This window comes from Triturus cristatus, chromosome 1_2 (genome assembly GCF_964204655.1).
Source record: "Triturus cristatus chromosome 1_2, aTriCri1.1, whole genome shotgun sequence".
NCBI classification, from domain to species: Eukaryota; Metazoa; Chordata; class Amphibia; order Caudata; family Salamandridae; genus Triturus; species Triturus cristatus.
The window spans coordinates 976,412,796-976,436,094 of NC_140580.1; the positions used below are offsets into that span (position 1 = coordinate 976,412,796).

The 23,299-nt window shown below is 45.5% G+C and overlaps 1 protein-coding gene across 3 annotated transcripts in view; it reads left to right on the plus strand.

The window, feature by feature from the left end:
- Positions 1–23,299, plus strand: part of NSMF (NMDA receptor synaptonuclear signaling and neuronal migration factor) — a 180,516-nt gene that overhangs the window by 148,305 nt on the left and 8,912 nt on the right. For all 3 annotated transcript variants that reach the window (XM_085610618.1, XM_085610601.1, XM_085610609.1), the window contains one exon: positions 14,887–14,962. In XM_085610618.1, coding sequence (XP_085466744.1) covers positions 14,887–14,962 — 76 coding nt within the window. The remainder of the gene's footprint in view (positions 1–14,886; positions 14,963–23,299) is intronic.

Below are 23,299 nucleotides of genomic sequence, written 5' to 3' on the forward strand. Positions count from 1 at the left end.
CGTATGTATTGTTTTATCCTGCATCTGTATAACGCTGTCTGCCGTTGTGCGGACTATTTGGGGTTCCTCTGCAGGTGATCCTCTGGTTTCTTCGCAGAGTCGTCCTGGACTGATATGTTCTGAGCCATGTGTTCTAGGCTGTTTCTGGGTGGATGTCACGGGGTCATAGTCAGTGAGCTATCAGTGTGTGATTTTGCCTTGTAATGCTTCTTCCCAATTCAATCCTTATTGTTGAGGAACAGGACCACCCCCTCTCCCTGGACACACTTGTTCAGAAGAGCGGAGAACGACTCCTGTGGTAAAGGTGTGGGGTTCAACACCTCTTAGTGATATTACGGTCGCTCTGCCGAGCCTGTGGTGATGGATCGCCGCGTGTGACGCACGTCGTCTGCGGCGTACGTGCTCTCACGCCCTGCCACCGGTGCCAGTAATACTGCAATTGATCGGCCGCTCCGGACGCTGCTGTCGGGATGCGGTGTCTGCTCTGCAGAGCTTCTGTCGCATTGGGGTGCAGCGAGACCCCGGACGAGGCAGGGCGGTGAGGCAGAGGGAGGGGAGGCGTTGTGGGGTGTAGAGGTCACCGTTCTGGCTGTGGGCTTTCCCTTCTTTCTGCTCTTCTTCCGCCGCTCTGCTGTGATAGTTTTTGACAGTGACGGGTGCGTTCACAGCCCAAAGCCCAAAGCCCTGCGGGCATTTAGCATCCAATGTTTCCACTGCAGCGTACCGCATGTCTTGCTGCCTTTCGCCCCGCTCTATTCTTGTCCAAGCTCACAGCGGGCAGCGCATTCCGCTCAAACTCGGGGCTTCTTGAGCCGATCGATCTCTCAGGTGATCGATAATAGGACGGCTAGCTTCGTCACGAGGTGTGTTTTTATGTCTACGAAGGCGTCGTTCTCTTTGTCGGGAGAAGCGGAAGAATTACAGCAAAGGGCACTGAGCAGAGAATCCCTCTAACAGTAGACTGTCGACACGATTTGTGAAGATTGGTAATCCCGTTGATATTGTAGAGTTCCAACTCTACACGATTCCAAATATTTTACCTGCTAATAGCAGGTGAAAAGTCAGTGGTATCGTGGAAAATCCATGCACTAATCTGTCTCCTAATTTCTGCCCTTATTCCCCGCGTCGGGCCTCGAGCTGGAAATCACCAGTAAATAGAGTGGTAATGCGACGGGTAAACTTAGTAATGAGCTAATATCCCCTTCACATTTTTTTAGCCAGCTTGCTTGGAAAGTGGCAGCGTGAAGGCACTGTTCCATAGCTACTTTGCGCCGCCTCTACCTATGCCTCATCACTACAGCTGTAATCAAGTCGAACCCTTGCATGTTATAGCCAGGGCTATTAGAATTATGAGGCAGGGCTGAGCCAAGTTATGCGGCAGGATTGACTAAATTATGCTGCAAGAAAAGAAAAATTATGTGTCATATTGTGGCACATTTCTTGATAGTAGTACTTTATTATTTTGTCATTTTTACACATCATAATACTGTCTGGGCAACGAGTTCTTCTCATTAGTACCAGTTTTACAGTCAAATAAAGAAATAAGCAACTGAAAGATGATCAGTTAACCTTTGCGTGGGGGCTTCCAATGCGCACGAACACCACCACGTTTTTAGTAATTTTTCATCTGTTTGAGCTAGAAACAAATATTTTGGTTAAAATCTATAAATTATGCTGCAGATTATTGTTAGCAAGGAGGTTTTTGGTTGGCCTGGGTATGTGCCTAAGCCAGGCAGAACCCACCACTCTAGTCAAGGTAGATTAGTTACACACCAAAGATAATCTGTGCTCACCCTCTGGTAACTTGAGGCAGAACAGACATGCTTATCATCAGAGGCATTTTTCAAGGGGTGATTTCAAAAGAAATCTTTAGAAGTGTGCATCAATCCCTTTCAACCCAGCCCTGGCTCCAGACATCAGTAGGGGGTAAATCAGCCCTTTGTGTGAGGGCAGGACACAACCTATACAATTCTTAAGCATGAACAACATCTCCCTCTCCCAGCCCAGGAAGACCATAAGTATGCAGATGAATGTACTTGTAATCCATGTCACAGCCAGCCCTTCCTGTGTTGTGGCTGTCTGGAAAGTATGCACCAAGTGTAGCTGTAACCCAGGCCTAGACTTGGATTGGGGATAAGGTTGCAAAGTAGGAAGAGTCATAGGCACAGAGAAACGCACACTTTCTAAAAGTGGAATTTCTAAAATAGTAATGTAATTCCAACTACACCAGTAAGCAGAATTTATCACTACCATTCAAAACATACCAAACATGGCTACGCCACTCCTTTCAGACTAGGAATTACCACTAAAAGTATATAAGGGATTTCCCAATGCTAGCCTATGAAAAGAGTAGCACTCACAGCAGTGAGAAACAAAATAGGCTGTTTGTCACTACCGGGACAGGCCACACAATAAAGGCACATGTCCTGCCTTTTAGTTAAATAACATCCTGCCCATGGGCTACCCAGGGCCTACCTTAGGGGTGACCTATTTGTAATAAAACAGTATTTTAAGTCTTGGCAACTAGTTTTATATGCCAAGTCAAAGTGGCTGTAAACTGCGAATACAGGCCCTGCTGTGGCCGGCCTGAAACAGGTTTGAAAGGCTACGTCAGTGGGCGGCATAAGCAGTGCTGCAAGCCCTATAGTAGCATTCCATTTATAGGCCCTGAGTATATGAGATACCACTTTACAAGGGACTTCAAAGTAAATCCGATATGCCAAACAGGTGTCAACCAATCGTATCATGTTTTAGAGGAGAGAGCACATGCACTTTAGCACAGGTAAAGTGCCAAGAGTCCTAACACCAACAAAAAGGAGGTCAGAAAAATAGGCGGAGGAAGGCAAAAAGTTTGGGGATAACCCTACAAAAAGGGCCAGGTCCAACAATGATCAATTATGTGGCAAATGGATTAAACCCGTAATTATGTAAAAAAGCAGCAGCCGCAAAATTGCATAATTCCATGTACCCTGGTTATAACACAGGCTTGCAATGTCACTCGACAAAGTGCACTTTAACACCAGGCTGTGTACAAAGTATCTACGCACATGTGATGGGGCATTCAGAGTTTAGAACTGATGGGGCATTTAGAGTTTAAAACTGTGGACGCAGTGGTTTGCTGACCTTAATGAGGCGAAAATATTTCTCCAGATATCCAGTACGAAATGCACTTAAGTGACAACCTAAATCATCTTCCACCAGTGATTTGAATGAGCCAGTACTGTCAGGGACTGAGTCCCTGCAATTTTTTATTTTGTGAGGCAGGGTACCTGCACTTCTCATCAAAGTTGCAATACTTTTAATTGGAGAGCACTGGCACTTCTCAGAAGAAAGTACTCTGGTAAATGGGTACCTACACTTTTATTTTTCCATTTTAAGCACTGTCGGCCACTCCTGGTGCACCTGATGATTGTCGTTGGTATTGCCACAATTTCAAGGTATCGCTTTTAAGCAAGGAGGGGTGATTTGTCTCATGCAAATACACAAACCACCATGTTTTCATTTACGTTTTTTTTTGTCATGAGATGGTATAAAAGTTGTTCCCCAGTCACATTGATACCGGTAGCAACCATTTAACCACAGCTACAATTCAGCAATGGTTCGAGCTGGAGCTAGATTCTCATCCCATCAAGGTGTCAGTTTCACCATTCAGTGGCTGCACTGCTGGAAAACATAAAAAGAAAGCCACTAAATTATACATAGAAAATCAAAAGCTGGAGAAGCTTGGCAGATGTTGAGAGATGACAATGTTTCTTCTACGATCCGTTACTATGGGTATTTGCCTACCATGTTTAAAAAAACATTGATATATCTCGAATATTTTGTCTTGTGATAGTTTACTGGATGTAATCAAACTGATCCTCGCAGATTTATTTTTAGTTCTTGCTTATAGACAGGTTTGGTTGTGCTCTATACCTCTTTAAGCTACCATACGGATTGGCAGGCATTATTTAATGGTTTTAAACCATTTCAAGATGGCCACTCTGCGTGCTTACACATGCGCAGCTGCTATTCTGAAATGTTTTTACATGTGCGTAATGTGAAACGATTCCAAGATGTCCATAGTGCATAACCACTTGGAATGCTTTTTAATTTGCTTTTTGAAAATCTTTTCCAAGATGGCTGCTGCAAACATGTGTGCATGATGGCCAATCTGGAATTACCTTTCTTTGCTTTATAAATGAAAACTCCAAGATTGTTACTGTGTGTGCTTACAAATGTGCATGCATGTGCACGCATGGCAGCCATCTTGGAATGATTTATTAAAAAATAATTTGAAGATGGCCACCATCTGTGCACATGCATGGCGTTCATCTTGAAATGTTTTTCTTTTACATTAAGAAAAAACATTGAGCTATTCACCATGCAGCCATACACACAGGTTTCCATCTAACAATGGTTTTTAAAATCCAAATAATTATTGATAATGTCAATAGGTCTGCACATCGGTGTCACCAGCGAGACATGTTGGCTATTAATTGATTTAGGTGCCGTGGTACAGATTGTGTAAAGCACTGCAGCCAGGGTGACGACTAGTCTAGAAATGCTCTACTTTCATTGTAAAGGCTTTCTCTGGTTCCTTATATAGGCCACCTTTTGAAGTAAATTGCAGCTGTGATCCATATAAGGCCCTTTGAGTATGTTGCAGCATACACTAATTCTTTGGCATCCACTACTATCACACTCATATAAACCATTCTTTTGTCAAACAACTTCCCCTAATTCCCTCACAAAAATAAACCTCTCTGAAGAGCACCATTTATTCGTATTTGTTCATATAGATGGAACTGGTTGTCAGTCAACATTATGCCTGTTTTGATCAAATTCAGGAAAGGTGTGAAAATGTTTTAGGTGACCAAATCAATATTAATCAATTTAAGAAAGGCTCTGTGACATTACGAAAATAATACAATCATTGATATGTCCACCTTCTTCCGAACTGGAAGTCTAGCCATGAATACAGTTGAATTATGTTAGAGAAGTGTCCGTGATTTGTTTTCTACACTTGAATTAACTCTTCCACAGCACGACATTTCCCATGCACTTCAAGGGTCCTCTAAAATCCTTTCAATATCTCTCTGTGTTAGTGAGGCAAAACCTCCTGAAGGATGCCATAAGGTCAATGCTGGCGCAGACCGTCCCCCCTCCTCGTATTACTTTTCATGTATTGGTGGGATGATCATCTGCATATCGTCCCATAGTCATTCCACAGCAACTCCAGCCCCAAATTCGGGTTCCATGTTAACATGTCAATGTGGAAAACATCAAGGTACAAAACGGAGTATTTTTTCACCAACAATTTTTAATCTATTTTATTTTGAAGTGGGGAAAGGGTGAGGGACACTTTGTTTCTTTTATCTTTTTAGTTCCTACTCACCTCGCCTTTTTTGTCTGTCTTTCAGCCAATCTCATGACTTTTTTGCATTTTTTTCTTTCCTTCTTTGTGCTTTTCTGTATGCATTTTGCCGTGTGGTGCAAAACAGCCCCCTTTCGTCCACTTTCCTTGCATACTTTGGCAGGGGAAACACTGTTGTGCAATTTTGTTCCTAAGCCAGACTTGTGCTTTTGGATAAAAAATTAGGAAAAAATCTAGAATAGTGATGTTATTTCAACAGTGATTTTGATAACAATATTTTTGATTTAATGTATTTACTGCACAAGCAATCTGTTGATAGTTGGCAGCAAGATCTTGTGATATTGGTTAGGTTTTAGACTTCTCAGGGCCTTATTTCATGCAAAAAGGTCCCTTGACTTTCACGTGACCATAGGCAACATTTAATAATAGACATCGGCAAAGCCAATATGCCTCATCTCTAAAAGGCTGAGCTATTGGCTTTGCTAATGCTTTTTGGATTTGCCTTCACATGTGTCAAGACGCATGTGGTGGACTCATGGTTACCATTTGTGGAATGCATTTTCCACTAGAGATGATAGCTGAAGCGTGTACATTTGTTATGACACATGTTCTAGCTGTGTCACAACACTTGCACATGAATCCTGACACACCGGCGTCCAGTTTGTTAGTTTTCTGTTTGAACATGGTGGACAGCCATTTTAAAATGGTAAATTAAAAGGGGAAACAAAAGAAAAGCGCACAGTCGCAAAAAAGGAACAAGCGACTCATTAGCACTTTCCAGTACCCCGGCCCTCTATTAAAAATAAATAAATAAATAAATAAGAGTGAATGTTTGAAACAGGGTACAGTATAGGACGCAGATCAGGTGAATAAAAGGAGAGTGCATGGGTGGCAAAGTGTAGGCCGAAGAACAAGCCGAGGAAAGAGAAACGAAACACATGCCAATCACTCAAAGAAGTAAAAAATGATAAAGAAATAATAATGCCCTCAAGTCTGATAGTGGAAGGATAAAACTCATCCGTTCAGAACACTATGAGACCAATATGCTCCTGGATGGACAAAGGAGGGGGAAGGATATCTTTTTTTTTTAAATTTTTTAATAAATACTTTTCTTGCTTTTTCGCATAGTCAATAGAACCACATAGGACATACAATAACAACACCCAGTAATGGAGGAAGGAAGCCAGTTACATTTCAATCATATTTGCTCATACCACCTTCCAATACAATGTACAGGATGCACCTTCTTCCCCCCAAGACTCCACTACACCGGTGGGAGGAGTGGTTTGCTGGGGGGAGGGGGGGCAGGGCGCCAGGCCAGGACAACATGGAGCACTCGCCTATAACAAGTAGGGATAAAATCTCTTCACAAAAGTAAAGGCAACTGCAGCAATTATATTCACATCTCAAAATAAAAAATACAAAAAGAGAAAATACAGATATTGAAACCCCCCAGCCCCAAACCGCATGTGTGTGTGTGTAATCATTCTCCTTCCACCTCACACCTTCCTCCGAATTAGGCCCCGTCCATTACCCAATCACTTGCCCGGATGTTAAATAGTCAACGACACTAGAGGTGGGGGAGAGTCACAGAAGAGAACCATGAGATAGACAGCAAAGCCATCCACTCTTGAGTAATGGGCTGACCCGTAGCCCACTTTAAGTATATACTATGCATTGGAAAACATAGGTGTGTGCCCACAGACATCTAATGCTGTTTGTACCTGAGACATAAAAGGAATTTCAGTCGAGTCGCCCTTGTAATTTTTTTTTTTTTACTGGAAATCATAATCATAATTTGTCTTGTGCCCTGTCTGCCCTTGATTGTTACCTGGCTGCGCATCCAATATTTTTTTAGCTCTGTGATTACGACTTGAGTTTCATAGCAATAAGCACTGATAAACACCCTCTTCGGCTCATTGTGAAACACTGATAAACAGCCCCTTCGGCTCACGTTGAAGTTGGTGGAATGGGAAGCTGTCAGCACAAACGTAGTAAGGGCAAATGTTCCCCAGGCTCCAGATAGAGGTTCTGTTTGCAATCACTGCTACCAGGTAGCCTTTCATCGCCCTATCATGTCTGTGAGCTGTACTTGTTATGAAGGAAATACACTTGAAGCAAAATCTATTTTTTATTGCCATCACATGGCTTTCACGTTGCCTTTTGGTCACTTCACAACACTATGGGCCTCATTCCGAGTAATAAGGTAAATTCCAATATGCACGCTATAAATGTTTTCTTCACAAATCAAAATTCCAAGCTGTGTGCTAATTATTGCACATTTTAATTAATCAATATGGTAATTACTGCACATGATAATTACAGAACTTGGGCCACAATCACACGTTTGAAAGACAAGTGTGAGATATTTACCGCAACAGGAAAATACCGACAACGCAGACTGAAATATTTACCAGGTACAGTAAATACTTCCTGTTCTGAACTTTCACTCTGAACTTTGGACCATAGCATGCAGGATTTAGTGCTTACCATACTGAATTCTATTTACTTGGCATTTTCTCCTGGTAAATTTCAGGGGGTTTGATCTATCAAAATATAACTGTGGACATTTTTGGGGGTTGCAGTAATGACCACAATACCTACATTTCGGCCTAGTATCCACTGAGGCACCCAGTTGAAGCAGTGATCTGTATCAAACAAGAGCGACTGGGTGGTGGGTGTGTATGCGTCAAGACAGCAGGGCTTTTAATGAATTGGACCACCCCTTGTTTTCTTTAATGCCTTCCAATACTTTCCACAAGCTGATACAGTCAACAATCCAACAGTATTTAAAACAGCCCATGTGAGTGAGATTAATTCAAGCATTCCACACGTCAATTTGTTTTTCTACGAGACGCCCCAAGTATGGGCGTCGGTTAAAAACTTAGTGTTCCACGCCTCAAGATTTACCTAATTGATTGGGGTTGCTTGTGTTCCTGTCTGGAGGGGACCTGGACTGGCAGTGCAAGCAGGGCTGTTTGTATTGGAGCAGGACTCAGACTGATTTGTATATGGCTGGTCTCTGAATAATTTCTAGTGGCTGAGATGAATTAAGCATTCCACCGACTCTTACAAGAAGACTTCTCTGCTACATTTTCTCCAAGTATAACCTTTGCAGTGTCTTGTGCTTTCCTTATTTTGACTGTTGCTCACCCTCCCATCAAATAGCCACTTCCTTTGACAGCTTTATAGGATATGTTTGCTCCTAGATGGACTCTTTGCCGTGCCTCATAACTATAAAACGCTTTGGCTAGTTCTCCTGGAAGAAGCAGCAGCTCCTTGATCTTGAAGCACGCAAGACACTGATGCTCTGTGTCTAGCTCATTGCAACCAAGTGATGAAGTCTCAAAGAATATAGGCAATGACTGATTTTGGAGTTGGTTTGGAACACACCACAATTCAAAGCACTTCTGAGTAAGTCTACCTTCATGGAGGCTGTATGCGTATCTTGAAGCATAATTTTCAGGACTTTAAGACGCACCCAACACCCAAGTACAGTGTCCTGCTTCAGTTAAAAATATAGTTATAATCTGTGAGCAAATCGCATTGGTTTAAAATTTGCACAAATCGTGGGAGCAGATAGGGCACATGCTCTGTGCACTGTGGAATGGGGAATAATACAGACTACTTGCATTTTATTCTCTATTCTAAAGTGTCCCATCTGTAATTGGTTAAAAATCGCACATCCTGCAACTTGTGAACTCTGTGAATTTTCACCCAGTTTTGATAGGCTTTCGTGGTCAGGCCACATAACCTTTATATACAAACAAAATTTCAGTAAGCCGACAGTGCCTCTTATAGCAGTTAATGAAGAATCTTTTGACTTTGATGACTTTAGCAGTGGAATACACTCTTTTCTGCTGTACAACCAATCAGTACTTATTTACTGCATCTTAAAACAAATGAAAACTAGGATTTTCACGCTGTTTGATTCTAGTTTCTCCCTTCTGCATTTTCTGTGCACCATCACGTTTGCTCCAGGGCACACCATCTCTGAGTGTTAGTTTGTTTTCGTTCATTCGACCAGTCCACTGAAATTGAAGAAACAAAGACAAGAGCTCTTGAAACAATTAGAACTCTCTTGATAACATAATTGAACCTACAACCAATGGTGGCTGCTTGTGTTCCCATAGAGAGGGGACCTGGTCTGACTGTTCTGGCTGGACTCTTCCTTTTGGAGCAGGACCAAGGCGGATTTGCTTTTGGATGTTTCCTGTAAGAGGTGGCCTGGTGGGCAGGAAAAAAATATAGACTGCATTGCTGCCCAGTGGCTGAGATGAAATCAAGCAACCAACGTTTTTTGCTTTCCTATAATACAACAGCTATTTAGATGTTTATGGCATACAAGAATCACTGGCCTGTTTAATCAACCCAGTGCCCTGTATGCTGTTTTAAAAAAACACATATTTCCCATGTGTATTAGCCTGATAATTGTAGCTCTGCTGCAGTTATTATGGCTCCATTTGCTTCTTAATGACTATCATGATTCAAGGTTTGTTTTTGTATTAATGCAACCAAATGCTTGAATGTCAGAGAGAAGTCTGAGCACCATCTATGTCATTAATGCCCTATTACTTACCGGTAATCTTCATTACTCCTGGTCCCGTTGTCCTCGTCCTATTCCTTACAAAGTGGAGAGGACCATCTCCACCACAGAAAAAAAGAACAGGAGAATGCTCGGACATCTAACCCCACCCCCACCCCCTCCCACTGGAGTCCCATAAGCTGGACCAACCCAGCATTCCATCTGAACTACCAACCACCAACCAGAAGGCCGACCGGCAGGGAGGGAGTGAGGGGCATAAGGAATGGAACTAGGACATCGGGACCAGGAGTAATGAAGACTACCGTAAGTAACAGGGCATTAACTCCCGGTCCCCCTAGTCCTCGTCCCATTCCTTACAAAGAGGAGAATACCAAAGCAGAAAAACCCGGCCTTCCGAACTCCCACAAACACCACGGACACCACACCGAAAGCAGCACCTCAAAAGAAGCAAGTGGGAGAACCACAAGAAAAAAGCACAGGCAGGAGCACATAACCTGCAATGCCCCCTAACCAAAAAACAGGGCAAAACCCCCAAAACAACTAGGGGACAACTGAGAAGTGCAAACCACGGAGGCAAACCAAAAAGCCGCCCCCGCCCCCCCCCCCCCAAAGGGCAGACAACCCACACCAGGAAACTCCGAACCAACCACAGAGGAGGAGAAGCCAACAAGAAAGGACTAGAGACCGACCCCACCAGAAAGACAGCGACGAGGCACCCACAGAAGAAGACCCAGGGCAACCTGACACCGCAAGAAGCCAGGACCACACCAAGAGGGACACAAGATCCATAGGCAAGGCCAGAAAGGAGGCTAGGTACCAAGAGCCAAGCCCCAAGGGAAGCTCCATAGGGGCTGGAGCAACATGCCCCCCACCTTCCCCAGAACAACCAGAAGAAGGGAGCCCAGAAGAAGCTGAAGTGCCCACAGGGCACAAAAAGCCCGGAAGGGCACCGAACCAGCGAGAAGGCGGTCAAGGACAGGAACACCACCCAGCGCCCAGAAACCAAGCAGCAGAAACGACAGAGAGCGACTCCCCCTCAGACAAGTGAAGAACGCCACACACAGCCGAAAGAACCCACGATGACCTCACCAGAAAGCCGAGGGGCAACATGGAGAGACCCAACAGGCCCCACCCAAAGCAAGAGACAAATGAACGACATGACCAACCACAAGACCAACCCCAACACACCACGGAAGGCCCCAAGCAGATCAGCACAGAAAAAAAAGAGGAAGTAGCCCACTGAAAGAGCCAAGAGGACCAACCAAGGGCAGGCCCAGACAGAGCAAACCAGGAGGAGAGGTAGAAGCGACCAAGAGCAAGCCCCCCTCCAACCTGACAGCATGCCAACAGCGAGCCCAGAGGACCCAGCCACAGAAACCCCCAGAGGTGGACCAGACCACGGGGCAGGAACGCCCAGCATCAACACCAGTGGAGACACCGGACAACAGCCCAAAATTCCCCTAAACCCGGATAAGGACCCGGGGCACAGGGACAGGCCAACGAGCTAGGACAGAGACAACCACCCCAAAAGCAGGGGACACCGGGATACAAACCCAGCATCCCGCCCAACGAAGGCAAGAGAGAGGCCAGAAGCGCAACCCCCCCATCAAAACTAAGCCAACAACAGGACCCGCCCAAGGCAAAGCAAGGGACGGACCCCAGCAGACACCGAACCAGATCAGGGCACAATACCAAGAGCCGGGAGAGGCAAAACCCCCAAGGCCACTGAGACCAGGGGAACCCAAAGACCAAACAGGGCCAACAGGGAAGAAGCAGCTACAAACAACTCTCACCAAGGGCGACACCCCCAACCAAAAAATCCAGGGGTCAACCACAGGGCACAGAGAAGGTGGGCAAACCCCCAATCGAACCAACAGCCGACCAATTGGTCAGACTGACAAAGGAGGACACCATGGAACCACCCCAGGCGAGACCCAAGAGCAGCCGCAGAAGGGCAAAAACAGGAGAGAAAAACAAGGAGGCCCATAGCCCAACCATGCAGATTCCCCCACAAACCCCCAAGAATGCAGAGGAGAGGCTACAGGAAAAGGACAGAAGGCCGGCCCTGGCCCCAGCAACACCAGGCACAGGACCACCGACCACCAAGGTGCCGAAGACCCACACCCAAACAAGGCGCAAAGGGACCAGAGAAAGGAAAGTTGGACAAGGACATAGGCGGACACCGAAAGACGACCCCCAAGTGACCAAGGCCCCCACGGCCAGAGCCGGACACAACCAAACAGAGAAGTCACTACCAGCCCCCCCCCACAAAAAGGCAAATGAGTGGCCAAACAGAGGGCCAACGAGACTGAGAGAGGCAAAGCCAAGGCCCCACCAACAGACTAGAAGACCCGAGGTCGCAACACAACTCCAGGAGGGATGAGCCCGGAGAACCCAAAGGCGCACAACCCACAGAGGGAAGAGGGACCGGAAGAGGGAAAGGGAGAAACCGAACCCCAACAGACCCCGCAACCACAGAGCCACCAAAAGAACAGGGACCAGAGAAATCACAGGCACAAAACCAGCCCCCGCACCAGAGTGCCAATGGACCAAGCCCAAACGAAAGGCCCCAAAGGGAAAGCACCAGGACCAAGCCAACCCTTCAGGCACCCCACAAACTAGGCCAATGGCAACCAGGCATACCAGGGACAACCTGAACAAAAAACGCCGAAAAGACACGGCCCCAGAGCAGAGGCAAGGCCAGGGGAGAGAAAAGACGTAGCCCGGAAACGGGGAACAACAGGGCTAACAAGCAGGAGTAAAACGGAAAGCTGCAACGCGGCACACACCCCTGGGAAGGCAGACACCAGGCCACACTGGCTGCCCCACCAACACACCCACATGTACAGCACCCAGTACTACAAGGGCTTCTCCCACTCAGGCACGACCCAGGCAAGACCTGGCCCAACCTCCGAGATCAGAAGAGAGCAGGTACCGACAGGGTGGAATAGCCAAAGTGAGGCAGAAGCAACAGGGGAGAAACCAAGGAGCCGCAGAGGTAGAAGCGAAGGAAGACTCCCAACACCCAGCCCCCGGCAGCAGAGAGATTGAGGACCCCCAAAAGTGGCTCAAGCACTCAAAAATTAATCCAAGAGGGAAGAAGGAAACCGCAACACGTAACCCAACCCCCACCAGCCAGCCCAAGCACAACCCACAACCCAGCAACAGGCAAACACCAACGTCAGCAACAAGGCACACCAGGGGCGCCCCAAGCGCAGCCCCGAAGCCAACAACCGACCACGGACAGCCGCGGGAGACCAATGAAAGGCAGCAGAAGCACAGCGCACCAGCTAACTCCAGCACTATGGGCCAGGCCAGAGCGAGGGCACAGCACCAACCCCCCCCCCCATGTGAAAACAGAACCCAAGAAGCAGAGAGGTGCGAACCCCAAGGGCCCGATGCAGGACGTAAGAAAGCGACCAACTCACAGAGGAGCAAGGAAAACCAAATGAAAAACTGCCAGGGGAGGCAGACGCCACACAACACCGCCAACCCCAACCAGCCAGCCCAGGCACAGACCACCAACATAGTGCCAGGCAACAAGTAGAAAACACATACCCCAGCATCCGGGATGCCAGGGACCCCAAAGGCCAGAGCCAGAACAGGAGAGAAAAAGATATGCGGTACTTACCCCCAGGGCAGGCAGACAGCACAACACATCGCCTGCCCCCACCAGCCAGCACAGGAACCGACCACCAGCGCAGTGTTGGGCAGAAGGCCATCTGGAAACAAACCCTGAAAGAGAGAGAGAGACCACAACGACCTCAATACAGACCAAGCTACAGGGGTGCCGGGATCACAAAAGGCCAATAGCCTACAGCACCAGGTAAACCCAGACGGACTCCCAACCATATACTAACCAGGCCCGAACCTACTCAACGCCGGAGAGCAGAGAAGACCAATTGCAAACATGGAGGCATGGGAGAAGGAAGAGCTAGCCACCCAGGGAAGGCAACAACCAGGCCCAACCAGAGAGCTGGTCAGAACACAGGAAAAAGAAGGAGACATGACCGCAGGCAGAAACAGGACCGGAAAAGAAACAGCTATGCGGTACTCACCACTGGGTCAGGCAGACACCACCACACACAGATTGCCCCCACCAGCTAGCCCAGGCACCCTCCACCACACAAGTGCCGAGCAAAGAGGGAAAGCCTGCAGCATCTGGCAGTCCCAAGCGGCCTCACAGCTCCAGGGAGGAAAAAGGCCAAAATGCAGGACCCCACCAGCCAGGAACTCCAGGGGCACTACCAAGACCGGCCGAGTCATCCCACAGCAGCATCAGCAGCGCGTCTTTCACACCAGCCCAGCCACAGAAAGCGCCCTCCAAACCAGAACAGACCAGGAGGACCAGTACCCCAGCCACACAGGGCCAGCCGCCAGCTAACGTGGCTCCTGGTACGCCTGGCAGGCCAGGAGACTGAGCAGCAGGACATGGAGGACAGCCCAGCAGCCCGACGAAGACATTAGAAGGGCAACAGGTAAGTGCAACCAGCATAATCCATGCCTCATTCTGTTGGAAGACAGAAAAAAAGAACAGGCGGAATGCTGTTTTAGTACAGCTTATGTACTCCCAGTGGGAGGGGATGGGTTAGGTGTCCCAGCATTCTCCTGTTCTTTTTTCTGTTGTGTAGATGGTTATCTTCACTTTGTAAGGAATGGGACAATGACTGGAGGGACCGGGAGGTAATGTGTCCCATGAATAAGTAGTCACATCGTATAAGTGAAGCTAGTGTTATGACACAGACAGAATGCATTTGGTTTTACCAATGTTTTAATAATGATTCATATCTTTTTTACTCTGATTACTATCTCTTTGCATGATGTACTTATATAAATAGTTACATGAGAATAAATTGCTGCTAAATGTATTCAATTTACTTTTAAATTATAATCCCAGCAGGTTCAAACCATTATGTACAGTTCAACCTTTTCAGATATTCTTTACTATATTAAATGTATCCTCTGCACTATCTTTTTGTTTCAGCTGTTTCAGAACTTGAAAAACCTCATGAGCCCATACCGAATAATCTTTGAGTCACCGCTTGAACTTTCGGCGCAAGGTAATTTCATTGATTTTCATACTGCTGAGAATTTGAGGTAATCCAGATACGAAAAAAAGATAAAGTGTGGTTCCAATTCCTTGGAATTGAGATGCATTTCTGGTAATTCCCAAAAGCTCGAGTTTGATTATCTAACATGACAACCCATTACCACGCATGCCTTTACCACACGTATGATGTAACGCAATGACCTATCTTTACAATGCGCTGTATTACATTGTGGACCTTAACCAAGCATTTTTGTGGATACATATACATATATATATTACCTACTGGCGGGCGCCAGTAGGTAGTTATAGTTAGGACCTATTATCCATAGGAAATACGCAACATTCTATTTGGAATAACTTTGGCGCTGGTTGACGAATCTTCGTGAAATTTTCAAAACTGGTGGGGCGCTCCGGTCCGCTCCTATCCTGAAAGTCTCGGAGTGATTCGTCAAGTGGGGGCCGAGAAAAAAGAGGGTCCCAAAACATGTTTTCCCCATGCAATTTTCCATAGGAACCTTTAATCGCAGCTACAGCCCGAACTGCAGAACGGAATTACACCACATTTGGCAAAGAGGCTTTGGTTCACACTCGTGCCTTTTGGTTAAATGGTGTAAATCCGTTCAGTAGTTGCTGAGAAAATCAAAAGTAAAATCACATATATATCTATGGCCTCGGAGGATCCGCGCACCCTATGCGCACCCAGCGTGCACCCTCCTGATCACGAGCTGCATGCTCACCTGCAGCTGTGACTGTTTGTTGTAGCCAGTGACCAAGAGCAGAGTGTTGCCCGAAAGGCGTTTGGCTTTTCTGAAATTCAACGAAGGAGTGAACATGATATGCTGGCAGCTCGCATTAAAGTATGGAGTTAACTTTCTTGTTCGATGGCGTTTTTACAAGGGCAACTTGTTTTGGTGGATTTAGATCGGCGCGCCTCGTTGCAAAAACGCCCCTCTGCATGAAAGCAGACCTTTGGCTGGTGGAGTTCCATGAGCTGAGAGGACAAGAGAGTCCGCTTAATGTGAGATCTGATATTGGCATCATATTCATGACTTCCCTCCAGAGGTAACCCACTTGGAAAATAACTTTTTTCACAACAAATCGAGACAATATTCACCCGAGGTTTGAAGAAGAAAAACTAAATGGACCATAAAGCAATGTGGCATACGCCCACTGGGGCGGGTCTGTAATTATAAAATGTTTCACCTGCAGCCGTGACTGTTTGTTGTAGCCAGTGACCAAGGGCAGAATGCTGCCCGAAACGCGTTTGGTTTTTCTGAAATTAACTGAAGGAGTGAACATGATATGCTGGCAGCTCGCATTAAAGTATGGAGTTTACATTCTTGTGCGATGGCGTTTTTACAAGGGCAACTTTTTTGCTGGATTTAGAGCGGCGCGCCTCGTCTCAAAAAAGCCCCTCTGCATGAAAGCCGAACTTCGGCTTGTGGAGTTCCGTGAGCTGAGAGGACAAGAGAGTCCGCGTAATGTGAGATCTGATATTGGCATCATATTCATGACTTCCCTCCAGAGGTAACCCACTTGGGAAATAACTTTATTCACAACAAATCGAGACAATATTCACGGAGGTTTGAAGAAGAAAAACTACATGGACCATAAAGCAATGTGGCATATGCCCACTGGGGCGAGTCTGTAATTATAAAATGTTTCACCTGCAGCTGTGACTGTTTGTTGTAGCAAGTGACCAAGGGCAGAGTGCTGCCCGAAACGCGTTAGGCTTTTCTGAAATTCACTGAAGGAGTGAACATGATATGCTGGCAGCTTGCAATTAAAGTATGGAGTTAACTTTCTTGTGCGATAGCGTTTTTACAAGGGCAACTTGTTTTGATGGATTTAGAGCGGCGTGCCTCGTCGCAAAAACGCCCCTCTCTAGGAAAGCAGACCTTCGGCTCGTGGAGTTCCGTGAGCTGAGAGGACAAGAGAGTCCGCTTAATGTGAGATCTGATATTGGCATCATATTCATGACTTCCCTCCAGAGGTAACCCACTTGGGAAATAACTTTATTCACAACAAATCGAGACAATATTCACAGCGGTTTGAAGAAGAAAAACTACATGGACCATAAAGCAATGTGGCATACGGCCACTGGGGCGGGTCTGTAATTATAAAATGTTTCACCTGCAGCCGTGACTGTTTGTTGTAGCCAGTGACCAAGGGCAGAGTGCTGCCCGAAACGCGTTTGGCTTTTCTGAAATTCACTGAAGGAGTGAACATGATATGCTGGCAGCTTGCAATTAAAGTATGGAGTTAACTTTCTTGTGCGGAGGCGTTTTTACAAGGGCAACTTGTTTTGGTGGAGATATATATATAAATATATATAGTGTGTGTGTGTATGTGCGTGAATACACACAAACATATATATTTGATTATATACTTATATATTTTTTTGGGGGGGGGGGAGAAACCCCCACAAACCCTATTTTTACTCCTAATCTCCCTTTACCTCTTCTCATACAGAACCTTAAATTTACCCTTACCACCTTTTACCTATACCCGTCCCTAATTACTAAATGTACCTATACCTCTCTTTACCTCTAGCCTCCCCTTAATCCTAAAATTACCCTTACCTTCCTTTACCTCTAGCCTCCCCTAATCCCCAAAATTGCCCGAACCTCCCTCTACCCACCCCTAAACTCTAAAATTAGCTTACCTCCCTTTGCTGCTACCCACCCCTAAACTCTTAAATGTGCCTTACCTCCCTTTAACTATAGCTACCCCTAATATCTTAAATTACCCATACCTCCCTTTACCTCTATACACCCCTAACTCCTAAAACCACCCCTCCCTCACTTCCATTCCCCTCTACAGATCCCTAAACCCTAAAAATATATTTACCTCCCTTTACCACTATCCTTCCCATCACCATAAAATTACCTTTACTTCACTTTACCTCTACCAAAACCTAAATCTTAAATTCACCCTTAGCTCCCTTTATCAAACCCATCCCTAAAGCTTAAAGTTGCCCTTCCCTCCATTTCCCTTTACAGGCAACCTTACCCCCATTTTTATTAAATAACATAAAAAATTATGTTATGAAATAAATACATGTCTATTAAAGTAGTGCATGGTAAAGGTAAAAACCTATACCCCGTACTTACCTGTGATGTACTTACCTGCGTAGTAGTCATTCTTGTAAAAGGCTGTATACCCCTGATTTTAAAAGCTAATTTGCTTCCTCATCGGTTTGCATTGCTTCCTAAGGTTACACTTTGAGTATCTGCCAAAGGGTCAAGAAAACTCTCCCTACCTTGAACCTAGCCTCTTATTGTTAAAGGCAACTCCACTGAGTAAGATGTCATGTGATCATGGGCCTTCATAGTTGCTGGGGATCTGTTGATAATGGAACAGTGGGCTTCAATTGGATGTATTAAATTATTTTTGTTAGTCTAGTGGTCTCCTGTCAGGCACTGATATACTGATGGAAATATATTTTCTGAGCATCTTTAGAAAGAGGACCCAGTTCATTTTAAAATTATGTGTTTCTTTATTCTGCCTCCCAAAAATGACCAACATAGGGCACATTTTGAAAGACACTGCATCTCTTAGACAGAAATGTTCCTTAAATTTGGGGGAAGACAGGTTGGGGTCCCTTTTATTATGAGGAAACAGGACTTGTTCGATCGAGTGTTTCCACAGGATCTGGAGAGTTATCGGAGGGGCCAGACCCATGCAGATGAGGCACATTGTCTTCCTTGTGGGGTACTGTAATGGTAAGGTTATCCGTTAGTAATGACCCCAACATCAGTGTACACCAAAGGCCACTCAATTCTCTGTTATTTTCCAAGATTGGCTTATTCTAGATGAAGTGATAATGTCAATGTCGTCGTCATGCCATAGGTGAGCCAAAACAATTTAGGGCTGAATATAGAAGGAAATACTCCTTTGCCTTGTTTATGAATGAGAGTTGGGTCACCCGTGAACAGAGCCCCAAATATATAGTCCACTTTCCAACCTCAAAATAGGAAATCCCTACAGCTCCAATGAAATAGGCAAAGAACATACCCACAAATTGGAAACTAGCTACCATCTTTGCTTACAAATCCGCATCTATAAGCGGGTGTTATTGTGTAGCATAGATTGTAAACTGAATAATCTTAAGGAGTTCCCTGAAATTAGTTCTCGTATGGTTTTGGTCAGAAATATACTTATCATTGCTTCTCTGCTCGTACCTTTACACACAGAAATAAACCTGCTCTGCATGATAGCCATTTTAAGAGCTCTTTTTTCCGAATGCTAAGCAAATTGTAATACAGAAGGTGTAGATCTTACAGAATTGCATTTGATATTACTAGTCACTGGAAGAGTTCACTAGATAGTAACACAACGCACGTGCACTCAGCACTTCACAGATGACTACAGTAATAACCCAATGGAAAGATCAGTAACTAGTCTGAATTCCAAAGGTAACTGTGATAGCTATTGTACAGTCCACTTCACATTCTAGAAAAATGCTTGTTAATATGAAATGACTTTAAATGAGTAAATGATTCAGGTTTTTATAAACGAATAACAAAATAGAGTAGGATATTCAAGTGATGCATGTATGATAAATATAAGAAGGGGAAACTTTGACAATGTCATCTGTTCACTCCATAGAGCTGTAGTGAAGTAATAGCTCATAATATTGAATTCATCCATTCCAGCGGTAGATGACGCTGGGTCTTAATGAAGGGACAAGCTGTGGACGTGGTTTCAAGAAAGTGGTGTATACAAAAAGGAGGGACGTGGGGGCAAGTTTAAAGAGGTCCAGCATACGTGCCCCAACAGTACTGTACGCAAGAAGGGTATGGAGTACCTCCTCTAGGACAAAGTGAAAGAACAGGGAGATACAGAGGGACTAAATGTGGGATAGTCCCACACTGGAAAAATATAGGGGGGGGGGGTGGATTCCCCCTTTCGGAACTAGGACTCTCACACACCTAGAAAGCTAGGTGTCATGCTTCATCTTATGAACCTGCCCCTCTTCAGGTCGACGCTGCAATACCCGACAGGCACCCAGTATGGGGCTCTTTGGCGGGGATCTTTTGTTCCTGCCGTTTGGTGCAGTGGGGGTGAGGAGCCTTGTGTGTTCAGATGTGAAAGGGAAGTGAGAAAACAGGTCAGTTAGTCCTAACAGTTATTTATTCAAGAAGGTAAACTGCCTGATTAAAAATTGGTAGAGAGTGGAGGTGAACTAGAGGCTATGTATCTAGCTATATACGTCCTACTCTCGGTCGGTCAACATGTTTCGTGCCCTGGGAGTCAGGAGGATCTAGGCACGTCTTCAGGACCAGAACTAAACGCTATCTACACAACGTGATAAGGTAATTACTACGCATCACGTTTTCAGGTAAATTACCTGCAAATAAGAAAACATTTATTATAGTAAGTGTTAACAATGCACATGACATGTATCTCATATATCTGTTCGTAAGGCAACAATGCACATGACATATATCTCACAAAACTGTGCGTAAGGCACCAAGGATGTACGTGTGTTTGGTGTATTGTATCATCACACACGCATGCTCCACACCGTGTTTGGGGTGAGGCTAGGATTTAAAACCTCATGCACAAGTGGCATATTAAAAATCCCAATTGCTCAGGATAAAGATCCATAAGGTGAACAATAAAATAACAGATAAGGCAGAACCAATGTTCGCCACTACTATTGTCTAATGTAGACTGCAACAGTATCTGGCAGTCATAAAAGACACCAATTTGTGTCCTGCGTAAGTTGAAAGAGAAGAAGCTGAATAAAGTAATAAACTCCATATTGCTCAAACTAGTAACGCCCTGTCAACTTGTAACCTCCAATGCATAGTGAACACTGGCGAAGTGCCGAAGGTCCAGTCAGCACTGGTCTAACTCATGAGGCCAACCAGGGTCCTGTGTATATCAGGTGTACATGGGCGGCAAGCACTGTATGGCGCAAGCGGAGGTGGGAGTTCTGACCAAGTTAGTTGTCAAAACTGCTCATCAATGGGTCAAAACAGTAGCTGTTGGGGGCCGGTACACCATAAAGGAATAGCACGAGGGTTGAGGACACCAGAGGAATACCAGATAAAGACCCGGTACCTCAGCTACCCCCGCAGGGTAAACTCACCTCAGGGATAATCAAGGCATCCTGGGTCTCCAGAGCTGAAACAAAGGGTGTCTACTCACCAGCGCCCATTGAACGCTCCGCCTGTGAGCATACCCTGCTGCCAGAACCGGGATGGTGCACCGCGCCACCCTGTGGGCACAGATACACCACCCGGTCCTCGTCAGCGCAGGAAAGCTCTCGCGTGTTAGCGGGATAACGCGAGAAGTAGGCCACCGGCGAGACGATGAGCCGAATCGTCAAGTAAATGCAGCGGCCATCTTGAGATGGTCAAGTGGTGCCTCCCCAAATACATAGATCCTTATGACCTAATGCTCTGTTGCTTTTTTCTGTAGTCTGTATTTATCCAGTATTGGGGTATCTTTCATAGATTCACATGCCTGAATCATTCCCTGTCGTCGAGATGGGAGTCCCACGGTTTAATAATCAAGCAGTATCCAAATAATGTCATAGGCTATAATGGCCTTGAGCCATGCTAATATAGCCGAAGTCGAAGTCCTTTTCAGTGATGAAGCCGTCGAAGATACTGTCACTGTCCAGACTGTCGACGCCACTTCTGTCACCGACGACGACACCGTCGACGGCAGGGTCGTCGTCGACAGTGACAACGATATCATCGGCGACATCTCCGTCGACGACGATACCGTTGATGATTCCGTTGATGACGACATTTTCGACGACAGGATTTTCAGAGGACGTAACCAAAAGCCTGTTGACACCACCGTCAAGGATGATTAGGATGACCAAGAAGTATTTTCATCCTGACATGTCGGCTTATAGTAAGGTCTCTACATTACCTCCATCACACCTATTGGACCTCCAAGAGTCGGATGAGGGTGAAGAAGATGATGATGGTATGTAAAGAGCAGCACACAGTCCTTCTGAGCTGCACGTGAAAGGCCAGGATTTTGACGATGACTACAAAGACCATCAATACTACCAGCCGGATGTGGCACCGCCACGTCATTATCAACATGAATACCAAGAACATCGCCCTAGAGAGATGGCTCATCAGCCATCAACCTTAATTCAAGATCTTCAAGCTATTCTAACAGATTACAAGCAAAGATTTCCATCTCAAGATGCTTCAAAGGAACTGCCGTGGATAAATAGAACTAATATTTGAAATACTTGTGCACATTCGCAATAAAAGGACCATCTAATGTCAGAGGGCAAGAAAAACCTTCTACACAGTTTGCTCGGTATAACATATTTTATGAAAAAATAAATAAACAATAGGTACACTTCTTTCAGACAAAAGTAGTACTGTTTGTGCATTGTGTCCCCAAGTGAAGAAATGGAACCAATAAGTGAATATACAAAGTGAATTATTATGTACACGGTTTCCATCAGTTGTGAAAAACGACCATTCTTATACAGTATTTTTTACAGCTTCAGTACACAATGATACGGGCTGGGTAATGGTCTGTTCTTTTTACTTGTCGACGGCGTTTCGACCCTTCTATCAATGGGGGTCTCCTCAGGACTAACGATGTAGGGACATCTAAAACAAAATAAGGAACGCATAAGGCCCATATACCGGCACAGATGCAGGAAAAACTAATGAGAAGGCATCTATAGGGAATTACCTGGATGAAGAGAGTGCTGCCTCTGTGACAGTGAAGTGAAAGGTGAAGGTAAAAACTCACGTGAGGACCCGGCCAGGTTCTTCAGTGAAAAGACAAGAGAATGCATGTCAGTTACTGCATTATAGTAAGGACATAGAGATAGCTGGTTATAACATGTCGTGGTTGAAGAAATTATATTTACCTCAAAGTGAGGTCAGGACGGCACTTCAGGATGTTAGATGGCCGGTAAGCTCTTCTTTAAGTTCGCTACAGCCATAGCGTTCTGTTTGACAGCGTGGTGCTGATTACAGTGACAGTGCACTGTAGGGTACTGTGAAATAAGGCATACGGAGAGTTAAGCTTTAGGGATGGGTTCTGAGTGGAAATGTGTGTCAGCTGCAGTGAGGCCTCGGGGGCACGGTTTTCTTTGGGAAGCCTGCCGGTTCCCACATCAGAAAGGCGGGAAACCCGAGATAAAACAGAGCGTCCCGCAGGCGCTCGGTGTCATTGCACCCGGAGCCTACTTGGGAGGCCTCACTGCAGCTGACACGGCTGTAGCAAACTTAAAGAAGGGCTTACCGCCATCTAACATCCTGAAGTGCCGTCCTGACCTCACTTTGAGGTAAATATAATTTCTTCAACCACGACATGTTATAACCAGCTATCTCTATGTCCTTACTAT